The sequence below is a fragment of the Pholcus phalangioides genome, unplaced genomic scaffold, assembly GCF_987345545.1.
Source record: "Pholcus phalangioides strain wild (caught in Gottingen) unplaced genomic scaffold, Ppha-v1.0 ptg000012l_1, whole genome shotgun sequence".
Lineage (NCBI taxonomy): Eukaryota > Metazoa > Arthropoda > Arachnida > Araneae > Pholcidae > Pholcus > Pholcus phalangioides.
The window spans coordinates 16632455-16652257 of record NW_028301605.1 but is presented as its reverse complement, the minus strand read 5'-3'; the positions used below and the strand labels follow the sequence as shown (position 1 = coordinate 16652257).

The 19803-nt window shown below is 40.7% G+C and overlaps 1 protein-coding gene across 5 annotated transcripts in view; it reads right to left on the bottom strand.

Annotated features, from left to right (window-relative positions):
• The window catches only part of LOC149079672 (epidermal growth factor receptor kinase substrate 8-like), an 84511-nt gene that overhangs the window by 27639 nt on the left and 37069 nt on the right, over positions 1-19803 (bottom strand). For all 5 annotated transcript variants that reach the window (XM_089240280.1, XM_089240282.1, XM_089240283.1 and 2 more), the window contains exons 2-13: positions 14993-15065; positions 14791-14885; positions 11896-11976; positions 7331-7458; positions 7067-7237; positions 5445-5500; positions 5171-5307; positions 2380-2522; positions 2134-2260; positions 1934-2022; positions 1580-1815; positions 274-445 (exon numbers count right to left, since the gene is read on the bottom strand). In XM_089240280.1, coding sequence (XP_089096406.1) covers positions 274-445; positions 1580-1815; positions 1934-2022; positions 2134-2260; positions 2380-2522; positions 5171-5307; positions 5445-5500; positions 7067-7237; positions 7331-7458; positions 11896-11976; positions 14791-14885; positions 14993-15048 — 1491 coding nt within the window. In that variant the 5' untranslated portion in view covers positions 15049-15065. The remainder of the gene's footprint in view (positions 1-273; positions 446-1579; positions 1816-1933; positions 2023-2133; positions 2261-2379; positions 2523-5170; positions 5308-5444; positions 5501-7066; positions 7238-7330; positions 7459-11895; positions 11977-14790; positions 14886-14992; positions 15066-19803) is intronic.

Here is a 19803-nt window from a genome sequence, read left to right as displayed (position 1 = left end):
AGGAAAGCAAGCCGTGAACTTGGTGCACAGACTGGAATATTTATTAGAACCAGAGTGGTATCATTGGATTCATCATAATGAGATCTACCCGTAAACATTAAAAACACAGATATGTTCTTAATAATTCCCGAGATACGAGTGTTTAAATTATTTCATTACGCAGCTTTTTTCCGAATTCACCCAGTATAATCAGATGATTTAAAAGACTTATTCACATCAAAATATTATCAAATATTAAATCTTATTGCCAATTACAAGGATGGAAAATTTTACCTCCTCACGGGACGAGTGCTGAAGATCATCTTTTCTTATCTTGGTTGCCATCGAAGCAGCTGCTACGGCAGTAGCCTCAACTCTTTCACGTTTCTCTGAGAATGGATATTCTGGAGCCCAGCCATCAGAAAAGACTGGGTGATAGGTAGCTTCGTAGCCTTTCCACTGCTCCCTAATTATATTTAAAAAAAGTTATCACATAAATAAGTATAGCTGTCCTCTATATGTTACAGTCCAATCATGAATCATCTTTAAACTCAAACATATAAAACAAACATTTTTGTTTGATAAATTGGGAAAACGTGCATTTTTTTCATCCCCTCTTGGGGTATTAAGAGGTTCCACTGTAGTTCAAAAAGGTGCTGTGCAGATTGTATAGGCATTCTGCTGGACTCTTATTTGCAAGGATACAGATTAAAATCTCATTGACAGCACAGTGGTGGTCAGATGAAGTTGGTTTTACGCAGTTTTTCAACTCTGAGATGCAAGCAAATGCAAACCGGTCTCCTTTTTTTTGGGAAAGTCTTTCTGCAAAGAGCCAGCTGATCTTTTATACAATACAGCCGAATCCCGTTATAATGAACTCCAAGAGACCTGACAAATCACTTCGTTATAATGAAATTTTGTTGTAAAGGAATTCCAGGTGTTTGAATTGTTACTATGTAAACTTATCTGGGGAATAAGGAAAAGTGTTCATTAAAACAAGATTTTTGCTACAATAGTATTCGTTAAAATGGGATTGGACTCTACTTACATAACATGAAAAATTCAAGTATCAGCCATTTTCAGTTCAAGATAGGGAGGACATATGCCATCACCACAAAAATTATAAAAGCAGCTGTGGTGGTCGAGTGGTCATAGTGACCGACTCCCATAGCGAGGACCTAGTTTCAAACCCCACATCACCACCACAGTGGTGGTCGGTTAAAGTTGGTTTTTTGCAGTTGCAAAAATGCGAGCCGATCTCAACATATTTTTTAATTTAAAAAGGTGTTTAAAAAAAGTCTCCCCATAGAGAGCAACAGGCCTACAATGGTACACAAATATTCTAATCATTACACTTCACTTCTGAAATATAGATGGCAGCACTGAAAAATCAGACAACACTATATACACACTCACACTTCCGACACAACTCACTTTGTAGTAAATTTCCCATGGCGATAGAATGGAGTTGTACCCGATTTGAAAGAAAGCACCACCAGAACATGAAAAATGCATAACTCATACAACAACATAAATGCCTTAGGGACACGCATGCACTCAGAATACTAGTAGCAGTATTCAAAAGAGAAAAACTATGTACCTGGGTATTATCCACGCATCTCCTAAGCTATGCCACATGTCACTCTCTTTTGAGGTGCAGCAGTTCATCAGAAGCTCAATCGCATCCTTCGTGAGAAGTGGTGATACTACTCTGGAAGGCAAAACGATGCTGTAATTCGAGTCTTTAGCTGCATCTACTATCAATGTCAGTGGTGTGAAAAGGAAGTGGACCAGCTCTGGAGCGTTTGGATCATGGATATGGCTTTTCAGCTTAGCCTAATGTACAATAAAATAAAAGACATTTTAATATGATGGTCGAAACATGCCCTTAGAATCATTTGAATGCATATAATTCCAATAATACAGTTTAACATAAAAGCATCTGAGTATTTACCAGTAAGTTGAATGATAGCTTGAACTTCTGCAAAATGTCCATAAACTCGCGTTCCAGAGGTGGTTTCGCCCTCATGCTCAACATTCCATCTACGAAAGAAAAAGAAATCTCACATGAGAAAAAATATCCTTAAGGATTGAAAAGATCTTGAGTTTTCTTTTAAATTCTACAGATTTAAAGTCATTGAAAACGTTACAAACCTCCAAGATCTTTCTTTTTATTTTTTCGCCTTTTCTGACGACGTTCAAGTTCCTTGAATGCAGCTGCAGCATGTTGCAAGCGTGCAATGAATCGCTCGATATCATCGAAACAGTGATTAAGAATAGCCTGCATTAAAGGAAGAAAAGGGGATCTAAATGCTTGTATAGCTATGTAATTAAAGCAATTGAAGAGCGAGTTTGAATAGAGTGGGTTATTATTAGAAATGATTCCAACAATAAACTTACCACATCCCTCTCATATTTTTCACTGCTTGTTGAGCTCGTCTCGTCATTGGAATCTCGACTGTAAATAGCATTTTGGTCTGAACCATTGTCCATCCTCTCGATTTTCTGATAGCCAGATGATGAAATTCTTTGAATCATTCCCTCTGCAAAAAAAAGAAGCAAAAATACAACATTCTGGACCAACACAAAGAATTTAAGTAATGTAAACACAGTTATGTGATAGGTGGGACCAACACTAAGGGCGTAAGTCAGGGTGAAATTCTACATACAAATACATTAAATAGTTGTTAATTGGAACCATTATATCCGAGAAACACGTTTTTGTCAAAAAAAAAAATCAAATTGAAAGTTTTCCTACATGTAATTAAAACATTTTCATTAAGATTTTCAAACTAGCTATAGTACCCAATGCTGCCAGAGTTTTCTTCAATTTCTGGGAGGACTGAAAAAGTGACAAACCATTATAAAGGAATAAACTATTATATATAATACTGGCAGTATTAAAGAAGTGACAAACCATTGTTAAGGCATATGCATGTCTGAAACACAATGTTAGGGAACCACTGTATAACCAAAGTAAACATTCCGAAAGTTATTGTTAAGGCAAAGAAACTATTGTTGCCTGGCAGTTTATCATTTGTTTCACCCTGCTCTGACAAATTTTCAAAGTAGCCCATTGTTCAATCCGAGCCTGGTTGGTATATATGCCAAATTTGGCAATCATCGATCTAAAGTTGTAGATTTGTATAGAGAATATATAGTGAATATTTGGTGACATTTTGGTCCATCAAAACAAGCAGGCTTATTGTGTTAAAGCTGCGTAATATTTTTGTTATTAGTTCTTGTTTCTTTGTATGAAGTGTGAAGTAAAGAGTCAAGTAAAGTGTCGAAATTACTTGGCAAGTGAGTGACTGGGTGCATTGTCAACAAATTCTAAGTAGCATCATTTTGAACTCAACATATTTAAATGATGGCAAAACCATTCTTCAAAAAAAAAAAAAAAAAAAAAAAAAAAAATGGAAGGTATATTTCCACATGGGTCCTCGGGTCCAAATGGAATTTCAAAATTTCTGGCAAAGTTTAGATCTCGAGCAGTTTCCCTGGCTTTCTACTTTTAGCACCTTAAAAATCAGTGCATCTTTGCTACACATGGTGTTCAGATTGAACAGACAATATAATTTTACTTGGTAATAACATCATACTGAGTTTCCATCTCAGCTATAATCCCATAAAGCTTACGAAATGTGCCAAATTCAAAAACCAAACATTTTTCATAGAATATAGTGTAACTCTGAAATCCCGCAAATCAGGGTAGCGTAAGCCAGGGTATCACTGTAATCAGGACCGTAACGCACCATCTCGGGCATCTGGGCAGACTTCCCTGGAGGCCCCCAGAGGATTATTACTATGCAAAATAAGTGTAAATGTTTTGTGGGGGGGGGGGGGTCTTCTGCTCAGGGCCCCGGTTGCTCCGGTCTAGTTATGGGCTTGACTGTAATTGCATTATTTTATTATTTGAATTTTACTCTAGTCATTTTGGGCACATAATGGTGGCACAATAGACCGTTTTGCCATATTTTAATTACATTTAATTTCATTGAAACGCTTATTTACTATTTAGCAACAAAGCAATTAGCAATACGTTAACAGGTGTTCGTGTTTCTCTCTTGCATGTTATTATGGTGAACTGAAAGGTTTGATTCAAATTAAACATGAAATCTCAGAGAGATCCAATGAAAAAGGAACAACTACAGAATTCCTAACATACTTTAACACCCAATGGGCACCGTCTTCAGAGGGTAAATATAACCGCTATCATACTGACTGGGGATCCCACTTGAGTTGGTTATCAAATCTCAACTCCTGGTTGCTCAGCAGAAAGAAGTGTATATCTGTTTAAGTCAAAGGGCATGGGTCAGAATGAAGCCAGAGTGCCTGCATGTAAAAGTCTAAAGCAATGTCCTGATTGGTTGCTGCAGCAAATGAAGTCCTTCACCGATTTCAAGCAGTGTATGAGTGGTATGTTTGAAACAAAGCGCAGTGTTCAAATGCTGTGCCAAAAGTTCGTTTCTGTGTAATGCTTGTTATGTGTGGTCCTGCTATCTGCAATCAATTTTTTTAAACTACGAATTTTTTCTCAACTCATAGTAAGAGTGTAATGAATGAATAATTATACCGTTGTAGGTCTGTTGCTCTCTGCGACGAGATTTTTTAAAGAGACTTCATTTGAGACTAGTGATCCTCTTCATTGAAAACCCAAACTGGTGGTATCAATTTTCACCAGTCACAGGCATGCATTTCTATTTGTATATTAGAGCCATGGGAGAGCTCCCAGAAAAAGTAATGTTCTGGGCCTTCCCTGCCTGGATGAAAATACACCAACCAACACTTTAAAAGTTGCAGTGCCAAATCTCATTATCATCATGCGTTCTCTCTCCCCCCCCCCCCCATGCACTTATGGGTCTTAAGCCACACTAGATTGGACAATGCAAAAGACTGCCATTGCCCATTTTCTCTGCTGCCATTGAAAAAACATTTCACTTCATGAAGCAAAACATCTTGTTTGCAAAGCAACATGCTTGGAATAGGAAAATTTTCTGCAGCCATGTATTGTTATGTCATCTTGGCGTCCTCTTTCACTCAAGCGTGAGTAATACATCTGGTCAAAAAATAACAGCCAAGAGAACGTCTTTTAGTGTAGATATTTCACGAACATGGACAAAATTTCACCCCCACATGGCAAAAAAAAAAATTCAACAAACAGGTCTTAAATGAAAAAGTTAAAACTTACCACTTCGTGGAGGAGACGCTGCAGCTGCTGCAACAGCGTTAAACAGATTGACTTGTTCACGAACGTTAACTCCGTTCACTGGAGGATCTGGCGGAGGATTAGTGGGAGGTGGAGGTATGGTTCGTGTTTGTTTTGCTCTGAAAATAATTATTGGAAGCATTTAAAAAAAAAACACAATCTAATTTATAGACAAACTGTTTTTTACCGATTGTATATTTTCATGAAATTTGTTATCATTCGCTCAATGCAATAAATGGATGTAGCTTTCTCTTACCCAGGCTTCCATTTACCGCTGATGAACATTTTCATTTCACTGACAACCTCTTGAGCCTGACAATACAAACGAGACATTTAGGATCATATATTAAGATATGAAATAAAAAGCAAATCGATACATACATCACATTCAACAACGTAATGACAGTCACTTCGGAATTAAGTTGCTATGGCATGGATGGGGTTAGTGATGTACCATAAGCTAGTTTTAGTAATGTGTAAGTCTCTGACAAGCATGAAAAATATTTTTGTACATCAGATTGTGTCCAGTTGCTACTAATACATGTCTGAGACATAAGCAGATACAGAGGTGGGGGGGGGGGAAGGGATTGTTCATCTTCATCCTATGCCAATAATGAAATTTTTTATGTGAAGAGGAGGGAAGGAGATTGCTCCCCTCCTCACAATGAAAATTTCTTTTCGGCATAATATCTGCCAATAATCCGAGGTTTGAACCTGAAAGTTGCACTGGTTTTGGTTGGACTGGAACTTTATGAATGTCACAGATTATGGCTTCTAGCAGACAGAAGCTGTATATTTTTCGGTGAATGCCACCAGCCAAGAAAGCCTGAGACAATATTTTAAAGCAGGGGCGCTCAACCTGCTGGAGAGTGTGCTGGCCTTATTATTGGTTTGAAAACGCATGCCAGGTCACTTAAGCTATCTGCAAACGTGCTGCAGGCTGCTTAAGTGATCTGGAACTACGTCGCAGATCACTAGTGCTCCAGATCTTACCATGGCGGTGACCTATCAGTTAGAAATTCTTCGGAATATGGACTGGGTCGCTATTTTGGTTAGTAAGTGCTCCAGATAACGTAAGTGATTTGTAGATGTGCAACAGGCCACTTAAGTGATCTGTATTTGTGCCACGGGTCACTTTACTGATCAGGGAATGTACTGCAGGCTGCTCAAGTGACCTAAAATTGTGCTGCTGACTACTTAAGTGATCTGGAACTGCACCTCGGGTCACTTAAGTGAGCTGATAGTTTGCTGTTTCATTCATTTCTGCAAAATTAAGTATGGGTCATGGGCCACATCAGATGACTACAAGGGCCATATTTGGCCCGCAGGCCATACGTTGAGCATATATGTTTTAAATAAAGACTACTCTACATCCAATAGTAGCCATACAATCATTGCATTGCAAAATTATACTGGCATTTCAATGCAGTGGTGTTGGAGCCAAAGTGCTGCGAGACCTCAGTATTTTGTGTAGCAGGAGGATGAGCACTCTCCAGAATTGATTCAGATCGAAATCCTCAAGAGCTGTGCATCGCACCAGTAGGTCTAAAACCCTTCCGAAGCGTCTGCCTCATTCTTTGTCAGACGGGTTAGGCAAGAGTTTTGACATAGACAATCAACATTACCAGTGGAAATATAAATTGCATGGTTCGGGGAGGGGCGAAGAAACAATAGTTCTCCCATTCTTCAGTGTTGACGATAGCAGCTGACTGATGTTCTAAATAAATGACATTATCATTTATTGCACATCTCTCCTAACCTTTCAAGTTGAAACTTATGATAGAAATTTATTTCATCCTAGCAAATTCTAATGTGTCATAAGAAATAATCTTCCAACACATATACTGTGCATATATATGTAGTGCAGAAAGCATTTACCGAAACCCTTGCACATTGGAATATGTGCATCTCTGGCGGGTTGTGATTTTTGTTCTTTGGATCGTCCTTGACGATAAACACCAAAACGTTATTGTACAGTTCTCTGGGGTCGTTGCTTGTATATGAAGTAGGTTCACTGATCAAGTTCATAGGAAATCTTTCGACGATATCCTAAAAAAGAAAGTCAAATAGAAATGTAAGCAAATGGTAACAAAGCTAGTGGTTATTCAGTTTGCATGATGAATTATACGTTTCCATACGTACCCCGTTTTCATTATCAATTATGATAACCCATTTCTTCTCGAGTCTCATTTGCATCTTCTGGGTCCAAATCCCACTCGATTTCTCCATTTGCAGCAGGCGTCGGAGGCCATCTTTGGGACTTTGAATGCCTATGTAAGATACACACACATTTAGACCACATGAAATTGAAAAAAAATATATGTATACCACTAGAAATTGGTTTAAGTTCCTACCTCATTTCCTACAGATACAAATCATTTTATTGGCAATATCGGAATCTACCCTCTTTGATCAATCAAGAGTTAATGGAATTAGTTTTGCCTCCCCCCCCCCCCCCAGTGTCAAAGGTGGATTCGACTGATCTAATGTATATAGTTGACATCATCATCATCGTGCCCCCCCAGACTTCCAAGTCAATCTCCGCCTATGGTTTTGCTTCATTATGTCGGTATACTTAAGTTTTAATGCATGCAAAGATGTATTTACTGGGCTAGCAGGCTATAGCCCAGGACAGAAAATTAGAGGAATGAGTAGTCAAGGTAATTGGTAGATAGGCAGAAAAGTGGAAATCAAAATTTTCATTGACCACAGATGGTAAGACTGTAAATCAGCCTCGAGAGCAAGGAACTGGGTCATGAGTGACAAAAAGAGCAACCCAAAGAGTTTACAATCATGTGAGTGACACCTAAAGAGTTTGCAAGCATGCGGGTGACCAAAACAGCATGCAATCAAGAGTCAAGAGTGATCTACAGAGTGTGGGACCAGGGAAGTGAGCTACCAAAAGAGTAACCTATCTGAGTATGGGAGTGACCGAAAGAGTGACAAAGATAGAGGTGTATTTGCAGGGTTGGTGGCCTAGGGCAGCAAATTTAAAGAATGAGTGATCAAGAAAATATTGGAGAAGGGTGGCAAAATTTCTTTAGCAAACAGATAGCAAAATCATAAATTCGCTTCTGGAATCATAAATTTTAATTTTGTTTAGTTAACAAGAAAATAGCTAACCCCTTGGCGATGAAAAATCGGAAAAATTAATGGTGAATCTGCCAACTAATATAGAATGATGTGATTTGTCAATGTTTTGTAAATTGTAAACCGGCAGTATAATATAACCAACGACATCAAGTACAAAAACATTTACAGTATTCACAATCAGAATCTGGTTAATCTTACAGAGAAAGTGGGGGGGGGGGGTAGCAAACTTGGATGATTGGAGGTAAAAAAAGTGGGACTGAAACAGAAGTAGAGCAGAAAAACTTTGAATCCACCTCTGGCCTGTACTTCACAGCATACATTAACTGAACAACATGTGCTGGGGGAGGGAAAAACATGGCTGTCTTAACACATGGGCTGATCCACAGCCGTGGGGGTGTCCATCTCCCTTGAAATGTGAGATCACTGGTGTTTCTACAGCTAGGTAAGAGACCCCCCCCCCCTCCCCAAGATAGCTTTGATATGGCCCGGTTGCACGGAGTTGTCTCAACAGTATCATAGGCCTCTGGGTAAAGTGAATTTTTTTTGAAGGGTTACCTAGACATGATTTTTTTTTGGGCTAGAAGCACCTGCTTACAGCTATAATTGTGTAATCTCGAAAATTGCAACCAGATCTTATTATAATGAAGGAAGGGGGGGCCTTCTACATTTGAGCAGTGCTGTCTTAAGAACATCTTTGGTTCCCAGGCCAAATGATTTTTCTTAGGCCCTACAAGGCAAATTCTCAAACATTTTAACCAGATCTCATTTTTGTGAGGCCGAGTGGGCCCATGCCTTAATACAACACTGCAGGTGACCCCGAGCATTAAGACAACCCTTTTCACAATTGATTGCATGCCAAAAACTAATAAGAATTACATTAAAATAAATTAAAATCGCCTAGAGAATGTAGACACGGATGGGGGGGGGGGGGTAACAAACAAGTACTTTTTTAACTACAGAAAGGACTTTCGAGGGAGTCAGAACCGCAATTAGATACTTCGTCGGCCACGGCAAGAGCATGCATTTTGGCTCCCCGGGTAGCCCATTGAAATGGTTAGTGACAGTTCCGTCTTAACGGAATAGCCCACCTGGCACGGCCCGGGAGACTCAAGTGCAGAAGGGGCCTCATGAGATCTGGTTCAAATTTTCGAAAGTATGTAAATTAGAAAAGGCAGGTATTCCTAGTCAGGGGGGGGGGGGCTCAGAAAAATCAATTTATCCGGAGGCCCATGATGCTCTTGAGACGGTCCTGATTGATAGATTTGAATTTGGCGGCGTCTGGGGCACCAGGCCCGCCTGCTGCTGCTCCCACCAGTTCTAGTGAGGAAACGGGGGTTATGAATACCTTCTGTGCATTTCTAGACGTACGCAAATTCCCTATGCGTAGCAGAGGGTGCGCAAGGCTGTTGCGTATTTTGGACGCATGCAAGCCTTTTAGCGCATTTTTAGAGAGATACTGTACGCAATCCCCCTTAAGCATACCCACGTATCCAGGCACGGAGTGGCGTTTAACCGAATAGTGCAGGTTCGTCGGATCAACCCGTATTTCACGGGCAGACAATGTTCTCCACATTATCCAGCTTTTGGGAGCAGGGCCGCAACTGGGGGGGGGGGGACAGGTGGGTCTGATGTCCCGGACGCCGGACGAGAGAGGGGGGGGCGAAAATTTCACCCTTTAACCTCTCTTTCAACATTACAAAGGGGGCGCAAAATGAGCACTCGGCCCAGCTGACCAAGCATCTAATTGAGGCACTGCTTGGGAGAGTCGATTAGCACCAATCTCGTATTTCTCTTAGATGCATGCTCCCCCCCCCCCATATCTTGCAGCAAAGCCCGTAGGATAGGGTCAATGGCGTTTCCCTGGTAAGATTTTTGCGGTCCCTTCTACAGTAAGTTATTGTGTAAAAACAAAATAATCAGAGCTGTCGAGCCCTTTCAGCCCCTCACCCTTGTGTTTCTCCTAGGGGCTTCACGACGAGCTGAAAATATCGATGTGCGCCTTGAAGAGAGGGGGTTCTCATACGATTCTTTCAAGGGGAGTAATTCTAACTTCCTTGCGTCTGTCTGCGGAACCCCCGTGCCGCCGTCCTGCACCTCCTAGAGAGAAATCTATCCAAGCCACAACTGGGGGGGACAGGCGAGTCTTGTGCCCCGGGCGCTGTAATTCAGGGGACCCCTTAACTGCTTCTTCATTACATGTGGGCGCCAAAATGCGTTCTTGCCTCGGCTGAAAAAGTATCTAGTTGCGGCCCTGGATCTATCTCTAGGCGTTGCTGCACCGTCACGGTCCACCACTGGTCCGCGGACCATAGGTTGGAAACGGCTTTGGGAGAGCTACAGATGAACCGTGAATAGGGCAAGGCACGAGCGATCAAAATTTTGAGAACCGCTGAGCTAAAAAAAATAGTAGCAAACAAGGCCTACCAACTTCAACCATAATCTTGTGTACGGTAATTTTATGTATTATGGTCACGTACAGAGCCCGATTTCTCAACACGGGCATGTTTTAAGGCAGAGCGTATTTATCATATAGTATATATATATTTCACTAAAAGTTTTATAAACTTCATTTGATAGAATTTTGGAATTTAAAGAATTTCACTGCCCATTATTAGCAAACCCTATTGAATATCAATTTTAATATTATACCAATCATTACTAGACTTTACACAGCAAGTGCAATGCACATCTATTGCAATATTAACTTCATTCATCTGATTTTGCAAAAAAAAAATTTTCAGACGAACTGCAACAATTTTCATTCTTGTTACAGGTTGGTGACACGCTAAAAATGTTAAATAACGCTAGAGGTTTAGAAGCAGTGCCGTCTTAAGGCATGGGGCCCGGGTGCCTCAAGAGAAGAGGGGGCCTCACAAAAATGAGATCCGGTTGAAATTTTCTAGGATTTACCGAGGTAGGGCCTCTGAAAAGCCACTTGGCCCGGGGGCCCACGATACTCTTAAGACGGCCCTGTTTAGAAGAGATGTTTCCAAATGATGAGACAGCATTGAATCATAATTGACATCATCACCAATATCAAACTGTTCCACAGAAAGATCATTGTTGTTATTAAAAAGAATAAAATCATCGCTAAGCTTTATTGTGCATTGTGAAGCTGAGATAACTTAAAAAATTAGATTCTGATGAGTTGATGACATTATCAATGATTTTGCTCATATGAGAGTGCAAAAAAAAAAAATTCTAAGACCGAGATTACACTATAAAAGTTTGATAAAAGTTCGTTTATAAAACTGAAAAAAATGCAACCAATAGGCAGATCAGTTAAGTTCGCTCGAATGTAACAGATGTGCTTATTGGTTACATTCATTTTTCAAGATTTATAAAAGAATTTTTTATTAAATTTTTATAGCGTAATACCGGCCTAAGATATTTCGTGAGAATTTCACATTACATTTCTCATCTAAAATAGTGTATATTATTTTTTGATGTGTTTACAAGCATGTACTGTACATGCTGACATACCAAACCTCTTTATCCACACAAGGAGCGGGGGATAATACCTCTTTTTTCCCAGGGGCCCCTTCAAGTCGGGCCCTGGTCACATACCCAGATACAATAAATAAATTATAAAAAAAATTATGTGCAATACTCACCGTACTGTGAACCAACAGAGAAAGTCGCCAAATGTTCCAAGAGGTACGTGGGATAGTAATCATATATGTCACTGTTCCTATCTGCAAAAGACGACGCAAATGTTACAACAGACAGACACAGACACAAAACTACTACGTTGTGCACAGTTTAGACAAACGCACCAATGGCATCACACAGGATGTGGAAAGGGGGATGTTGTCAAAAGTTACTCTCGACAATACTTAATCATAGAATCATGTCTATTCCGGCCAATGGACACCACACCCACAAGTTATAATATGAAAAGATAAACAAAAAAAAAAAAAATCACATACATGTTGCATGTGTGTGCTTAACACGCGTATCATAGCTACTGCGCAGGCATCCCTGGATGTTGTTGGTAGTGGTGGTGGGATATGCATGTGTCCAAACCTTTTGTGTCCGGACCGCATACCGCAACAGCGTGAAGGGGTCAACGAGCTTTCAATGCATTTAGCACAATGACTCACTTTCCCCCGACTCCTATTTAACCTGGCACAACAACAACGACGACTCGTTTTTTTTAACATTCGAGTCACGTGAACGAGATCTCTTATCACATACAACCTAATTCGGCTTTACCTGTCTCGGATAGATAGTCTGTTTTTTTTTGTCGCACCATGGTCATTTCGTGCTAATTAAGGACTGGAACCTGAAGGGGGGGGGGGGGTTCAAATCTCTAAGGGTATCAACATGGTAATTAATAACCCGATAGTCTACGACACTGCATCGTGGTTTTACAAATTGTGATCGGCTATCGGGACATATTTTACCTTAATCAGTGGTTCCTCAAAAGGTATTCAAGCCAGTGCCGTCTTGACGCATGGGGCCCTCAAGAGAAGAGGGGCCTCACAAAAACCAGAACCGGTTGAAATTTTCGAAAATTGCACAGGCAGGGCTTCAGAAAAATCACTTGGCCAGGGGGCCCATGATGTCCTTAAGATGGCCCTGATGCAAGCCCCCGTATGCATCTGAAGGGGGGTTACCGAACGCTCTTTACGCATATCAACGGATTATATAAGTTTCCTATGCACTTCTAGGGGAGGAAATACGCATGTCTGGATTTATAGAAGGCATTATACGCATTAGGGTGGATCGAAAAATCGAAATGTGGCTAAAAGAATCGGCTTGGGGTACAAAAGTTGTCTTTTAAGCATACTAGCGTATATAAATGCAAATTTTTTTTCCAACTTCAATTAATTTCTTCCGGTGCTTCCCCAAGGCACTTAAATATTTGCCAAAAATAGATTTTTATGCAAATTCGCAATTTAAAAAAAATGAGTTAAATAATCGATTTCACGGGGCAAATAATATAGGCAGAGAATGAAAAATCATTTAATGTTTATTATTAAATGCGTAAAATAGTAAAAGTTGGAAGGAATGATGAAAATATTCATGCCAAACCCAAGTAGTTGAAAAATGCATTCGCCTAGTGTCTGAGGCGTCGGAAACAATGCCGTCTTAACGCATGGGCCCGGCCCGGGGGCCTCAGAAGAAGAGGGGCCCCCCACAAAAATGAGATCCGTTTGAAATTTTCCAGAATTTGCAAAGTAGGGCCTCAAAAGAACCATTTCGGGGGCCCATGACGCTCTTAAGACCGCCCTGGTCGGAATGTGTGTATGGAGAGGAGAAGAGGCTTCATATTGAATGGGATAAAACCAAAAGAAGCCATATCTCAAAACATTTTAATACCAAAAAATATGCAAATCTTCAAATTAATACAATTAAAAAAGCCATTATATAAGTTCAACCAGTGCCGTCTTAACGCATGGGCCCACCTGGGCACGGCCCGGGAGCCTCAAGCGAGGAAAAGGGCCTCACAAAAATGAGATCTCGTTGAAATTCTCAAGAATTTGCCTGGTAGGGCCTGGCAAAAAAGACTTGGCCCGGGGGCCCATGATGCCCTGAGTTCAACTTTCATAAGTTTTGTGATTTATTGCTTTGATTTTTAAATTTATACTTCGTGTATTATTATAAAATTATTATTTATGGGTTTATACTTTAATAACTGAATACTTCGCAAAATTTATAAAAAAAAATTTCATTAATTTACTATTTTTTAATACATTTTCATGAAAGTGGGAATTTTGAACTATTTTTGGGGCACTCGGGCCACCGGAAGATATGAATGGATTTCAATAAAAAAAATTATGCAACATATAAAATGTATCCAAGACACAACTTTCTCACCCCACGCCATAAGTAATTAAAAAAAAAACCAATTTTTTAATAAATTTTTCATCAATATGTCAATTTTTAACTATTTTTGGGGCGCTAGGGGCACCGGAAGAAGTAATTTAAAAAAAAAAAAAAATTTCCTAACTTTTCGATACACCCTATTACGCATGCCAACGGATTACGCAAATATCCTACGCATTTCTTATGGGAGGCACGTGCGCCACGGTACCTTTTACGCACATCATTGGGATCAGGCGAGCCACGGATGCTACGCATTTCTGGGGGGGAGGGGGGGGGTGTAAGCACGCTTTTTACGGATTTCTGCGGAGAAAAAACACGAAAGGAGTTTAAATTTTCGGGCCGAATGAAAGATTAATTACTTAGAGGCAGTGCCGTCTTAACGCATGGGCCCACTCGGGCACGGCCCGCGGGCTTCAAGAGAAGAGGGGCCTCACAAAAATGAGATTCGGTTGAAATTTTCTAGAATTTACAAGGTAGGGCCTCAGAAAAACCACTTGGCCCGGGGGCCCCAAGACGGCCCTGCTTAGAGGACCACATGAAATCGGAATAACATCTTCGTGGACTGTGCAAAGCTGAATATATATAGGCCGACCCTCTCTCTGTGAGCCTTATATAAGTTGAATGAGTTTATCCAGTACTGTGCTAGGTAGTACGTGTTATAGGAAATCGATACTTACCATAACCGTTGGTGTACTGAGAAGTTCCGGTGTGTTTAGGATCATGCTGTTTCTTCTGAGGCGCCATGTTTGTCAAGGAGTCTGTGTTCAAGTCACTGGTGGGGACGGACGGACATTGACACATTCAGAATATTACGTAATTTCAATAAAACCATTTATACAATAATTATGGTAGGGAAGCCACTAATAAAAGAGTACGTACCTGGTCGATCTTGTACTTCTGTTATACCATCTCTGGCCGTAAGTTACCCCTGGCATGTTGAATCTTCATTTACCTGAACAGAAAGAATAAAGGAAAAATATTCATAACTTATATACGCAATACATACACAGAACATATATTTCATACCTCTACAAACAGAGGCGTCGGAGCCGGGGGTCAAGCAGCCACGGTAATTTGTGGCATGGATCCGAGCACCCCCAGAATTGATTCAGAAATTAAAATTTCCGATAAAAAGACGAGCACCCACAGTTTCGAAACATTTCCGACGCCCCTGTCCAGAAATGCACAGGAGGCTTGCTAACATCCTGGAAATGCGCAAGAGGCGTACGTACTTACTCCTGCGGATGCTTCACATCCTTAAAGAAACGCGAACGCTTTCATATCCCTAGAAATGCTTGCCAGACCCCTAGAGATACTGAAACGGTGTACTTACTCATCGAAATACGTAGGAGACTTGCTTATACTACTAGAAAGTTGCGCAACAGAAGGTTACGTACCGTCTTGCTATACGGTACCATACTCAATTTTTTTGCTCTTTTTATTTTATTACTTTACTGGTCCCCCCCCCCACCATTAGTAATTACCTTTTACGTAAACCCCCCCGCCTCCCCTCCATGAGGTACGAATACCGCTGTTTGGAACCTTTCTTTCTTTCAAACCGAGCACAACTCACGTCTATCGCCATCTATGGGCGATTTACTACCTAGTAAGTTGTGCCGGAAGTGTAACTGTGTGTGTACCTAATAGTATGAGTGCATATGTAATGTTGTTTTTTTCAGTGCTGCCATCTATATTTCAAAAGGGAAGTGAGTGGTGTGTTATGATTGAATTACATTTGTACTGTTTTTGTAGGTCTGTTGCGAGACTTTTTTTAAAGGAGATCGGCAGATTTAAAGAGGCAGTTTGGAACCTCTGGGCGTGTCCTATTCGGGAGGGGGGGGGGGGCAAATAATACATAAATACATCTGACGGGACTCCGAGAGTGTGCCTATGCGTTGATGTGGCCCACAACCTTCGAAAGCTATCAAAAAATAATTAATTTTGCACCTATAGGAAGCCAGAGTGCTTCGTAATTTACTTATGCAAATGACGTAATTCACATACCACAACTAATACGATTGACCTATTAAAAATGCAAAAAAAACAAAAAACACCGGAGATCGTACACGGCTCCGATACGTTAATGGCGGTCCGTGTCGAGGCACGTCTCGCCCCTCGAAGGTCATAAACATTTACATATCTCTCTCTCCATATAATACATAGTCACGAATTAGCACCACAATTCACCACAACCAAGTCCTAAATATTGCGACCTTTCGTTCGGTCTGGGGCAGCACACGCCCATAATTAAAATTAGATTTAGCTTTTAATGCCATGCTAATTATCCAATCGAGATCTCTTTACTTGCTTGTGCCCGTGAACTCTGTTACCAAAGTTCTTGTAACGGAATTATTGATGATATGGTATATACCTAGTCGCTCCCGACCAGTGGTACGCGACGACCCAGTCAGGAATACAACTAAAAAAAATAATCAGCAATGACGGAAATTAGGTATGGCACAATGTGGATTTGGGTATGCACGCCTCCTAAGCATTTATAGTAATACAGTGCAAGTTTTATTCTGCGCATTTTACCTGTGCACTTCCGTCTTCAACGCATTTCACAGAGCATTCGCGAAGAATCTGTGGTAATGAAATTTTTTCTACGTATTTTTCTAAGAACGCACGACTTCTAAGCATTTTTAGTAATGAAATGTCTCCGACGCATTTTTCTAGGTACGTCCATCTTCTGCGCATTTTGCTGATTACTCACGACTTCTAAGCATTTGTAGCAATGAAATGTTCTGTACGCATTTTTTCCAGGTACGTCCGTCTCATACGCATTTTTCTGAGCATTCACGACGAATTTGTGGTAAAGAAATGCTTTCTACGTATTTTTCTAAGTGCGCACGACTTCTAAGCATTTTCAGTAATGAAATGTCTCCGACGAATTTTTCTTGTTAACGAGCAACATAATGCGCATTTTTTCTGAGTAGGCGCGGCTTCTAGCATTTTTCTTGGTACTACGAGCGTCTTTTAGGCATGCCTAGAGGATGAGTGAATTTTTCTAGAAATAAAAACTTTAAAAAAATCATTTCTCTCTCTATACGCCAGGTCACCGTGGTGACTAGAAACTCGATATTGGCACCTAAATTTTTTTTGTTTCGATTGTTGAATCTAAGTCTGAGTTTGAAAAAGAGCCAAGCTTGGCTTCTAAGAAATTTGGCTGGCACCTAAATTTTTTTTTCGATTCGTCGTCCTCGCATTTCTGCCTAATAACACAAGGCATATATATCTAGATGATAAGCAAGACCTTTATTTTACGCATTTTTAAGGCATCTTTATTAAAGGTGCGCATGCCCACTACATATTTCCACGACCTTCAATAGAGGCGAGTATAACTTCCACGCATTTCTAGGCTAATTTTGAGTGAAATTAGTAAAAAAGTGATTTAGTGAAAAGCTGAGCCAGAACGTAAGTCGCTGAATACCAATAAATGGAACGTCTGGGCTTTGGCCTCCTCATCCCCCTCAATATTTTTTCGCATAGGAGCTCCTGTGGTGTGTATAGGGTAAATGTGATAAAAAAAAATCCGGTTATTATACATAATAACTTATCAAAATGCTCGGTAATTAACCGGTTATCTTGATAAATTTCCCTAACGTTATCACTTTTACCGGCGATTACGCATAGTTCTCAAGTATTGCATCGCTGGTAAACACGATAAATCGTATACATCATGCATATATTGTATCATTGTTATCGGGGTGCGATCGTAAAATTTGTTATCATTATGGTGGGGGGTCCGACTATATGCATCACACATACTAGGATCATTTGGATTTTTTTTCATATTTATCAAATTTGCCAATTATAGGGTATTATACATAATCACAGATCTAAAAGCAATAAATTTCAAGTATTTACCAACGACACTTGGCTATTATGCATATTCGCCGGTAAAAGTGATAAATTTATCAAACTTTATCAAGACCATTGGTATAAGTAGGCATTTATCCCATTTACCGTAACATATATGTACAGGGTGGGCAAAAAAGTCCGCAGAAACTTTAAAAATTCATAAAAACCGGGAAAATAACCGAAATAAAAAAAAGTTTGCAGGGTTAGCATAGGTCATGGGAATTTCGAAAATAATAAGTAAAACAGCCGATAGGTGGCGCTGGTACGAACGACTTCGGTGGAAATATGCAAATGAGACGGTTATAAGAACTTGAGCTCCTAATCCACAATCAGTTCACCGTTGTAAAACAGTGTATGTGGACCTTGCGGCACTCTGTCTGCCATTGCTGGATTTGTGACTCGCCTGCAATGCGTTATCCCCCTGTGGTGGTGGTCATGTGAAACACATATTGCTGCAATAAACAATTCGGAGGCATTCTGTTCGTTACTTGCGTATCTTTTCTTTGTGTACGTCAGCGCCACCTATCGGCTGTTTTGAGTTTTTTCCTGTCTTAAAAAAATTCCCGTGATCTAGCGATGCTAACCCTGCAAACCGTTTCTAATTTCGATTATTTTTCCAGTTTTTATTCATTTTTAAAGTTTCTACGGACTTTCTGTTGCTGTAGGTTGGACTATGCGTTGCTCATTTTCAAGCGTGTCCGTAGTACCCAGCAGGGACGCCTGTCCTTCCTGGATGATAAATAATTCCATTATTATTTTGTTTTCACACAATAATACTATAGTGGGGAGGATCCGGAAAAAAAAAGGTCATGGCTAGCCTGGGGGAGGGTCCCGCTAAGGATCTCAACCTATAGGGCCCCGGCTCATAAAGATGCAGCGGGGGTTTTGATGAAACGGATAAAACTTCCATTGACAGCTAAGGCAGAGCACCATCGAAAAAATATCTCATGATAATATTATACACGGTACGAAAACTAGGTCCATTCATGATCATGAATACGAGAACGCCCCCCCCCCCTCCGAAAAGCGAGGACGCATGCATAAGCAAAAAATGAAAAGCCGTTACAACGAGGAGAAGAGAAATATTAAGTGCGCCATCAAGGTTCTTGTTTTTCCTAACAAAATGCAGATCGCGGCCTTGATTTTTTTTTTGTTTGTGGTACGGGCGCTGGTTCCTCGTGGCCAGAACATACATACTCTCGACGTGGCAGCATCGCCGCTTAATGTATTCAGTTCATTAGATAAACAAGATTATACGAGAGACGGCGAGGGGAAAAAAAAAAAACCAAGCCAATTTCTCTCTCACCCCGTTCCCAAACCAATCATCTTTGCGAATATCTCGGATCCATTTTGTTGGGACACGCTGAGGATTTGATTCAAACGCGAGATTCCATTCTCTGGTCGTGATCGAAACGAATCGCTATTGGAATTAGTTTGCGAATGAGAGAAGTGTGTCCCGATTTCGATGGTATCGTGAATGCTGTCCCCCGAGGGCCACAACTATGGGGGGGGGGGCAGGCGAGTCTCGTGCCCCGGGCGCTGGACGACCCGACAGGGGAGCAAATTTCATTCTGAAACCTCTCCTTCGACATTACAAGGGGGCCGTCCAAATGCGCGCTTGTCCCGGGTGACCAAGCATCTAGTTGCGGCCCTGGTTGTCCCCCACATTGATATGGAATGGGTGGGGAGGGGCCGGAGGCGGATTTGTGGCCTTGCCGGCTTTGGGCAACACATATTTTGCCGCCAGACCTCCTATTTTAGTCTGATTTATTTTCACCACCCATTTCTCAAAAATTTACCGCCCTAAGTTCACCCCATGGGCGGAGATA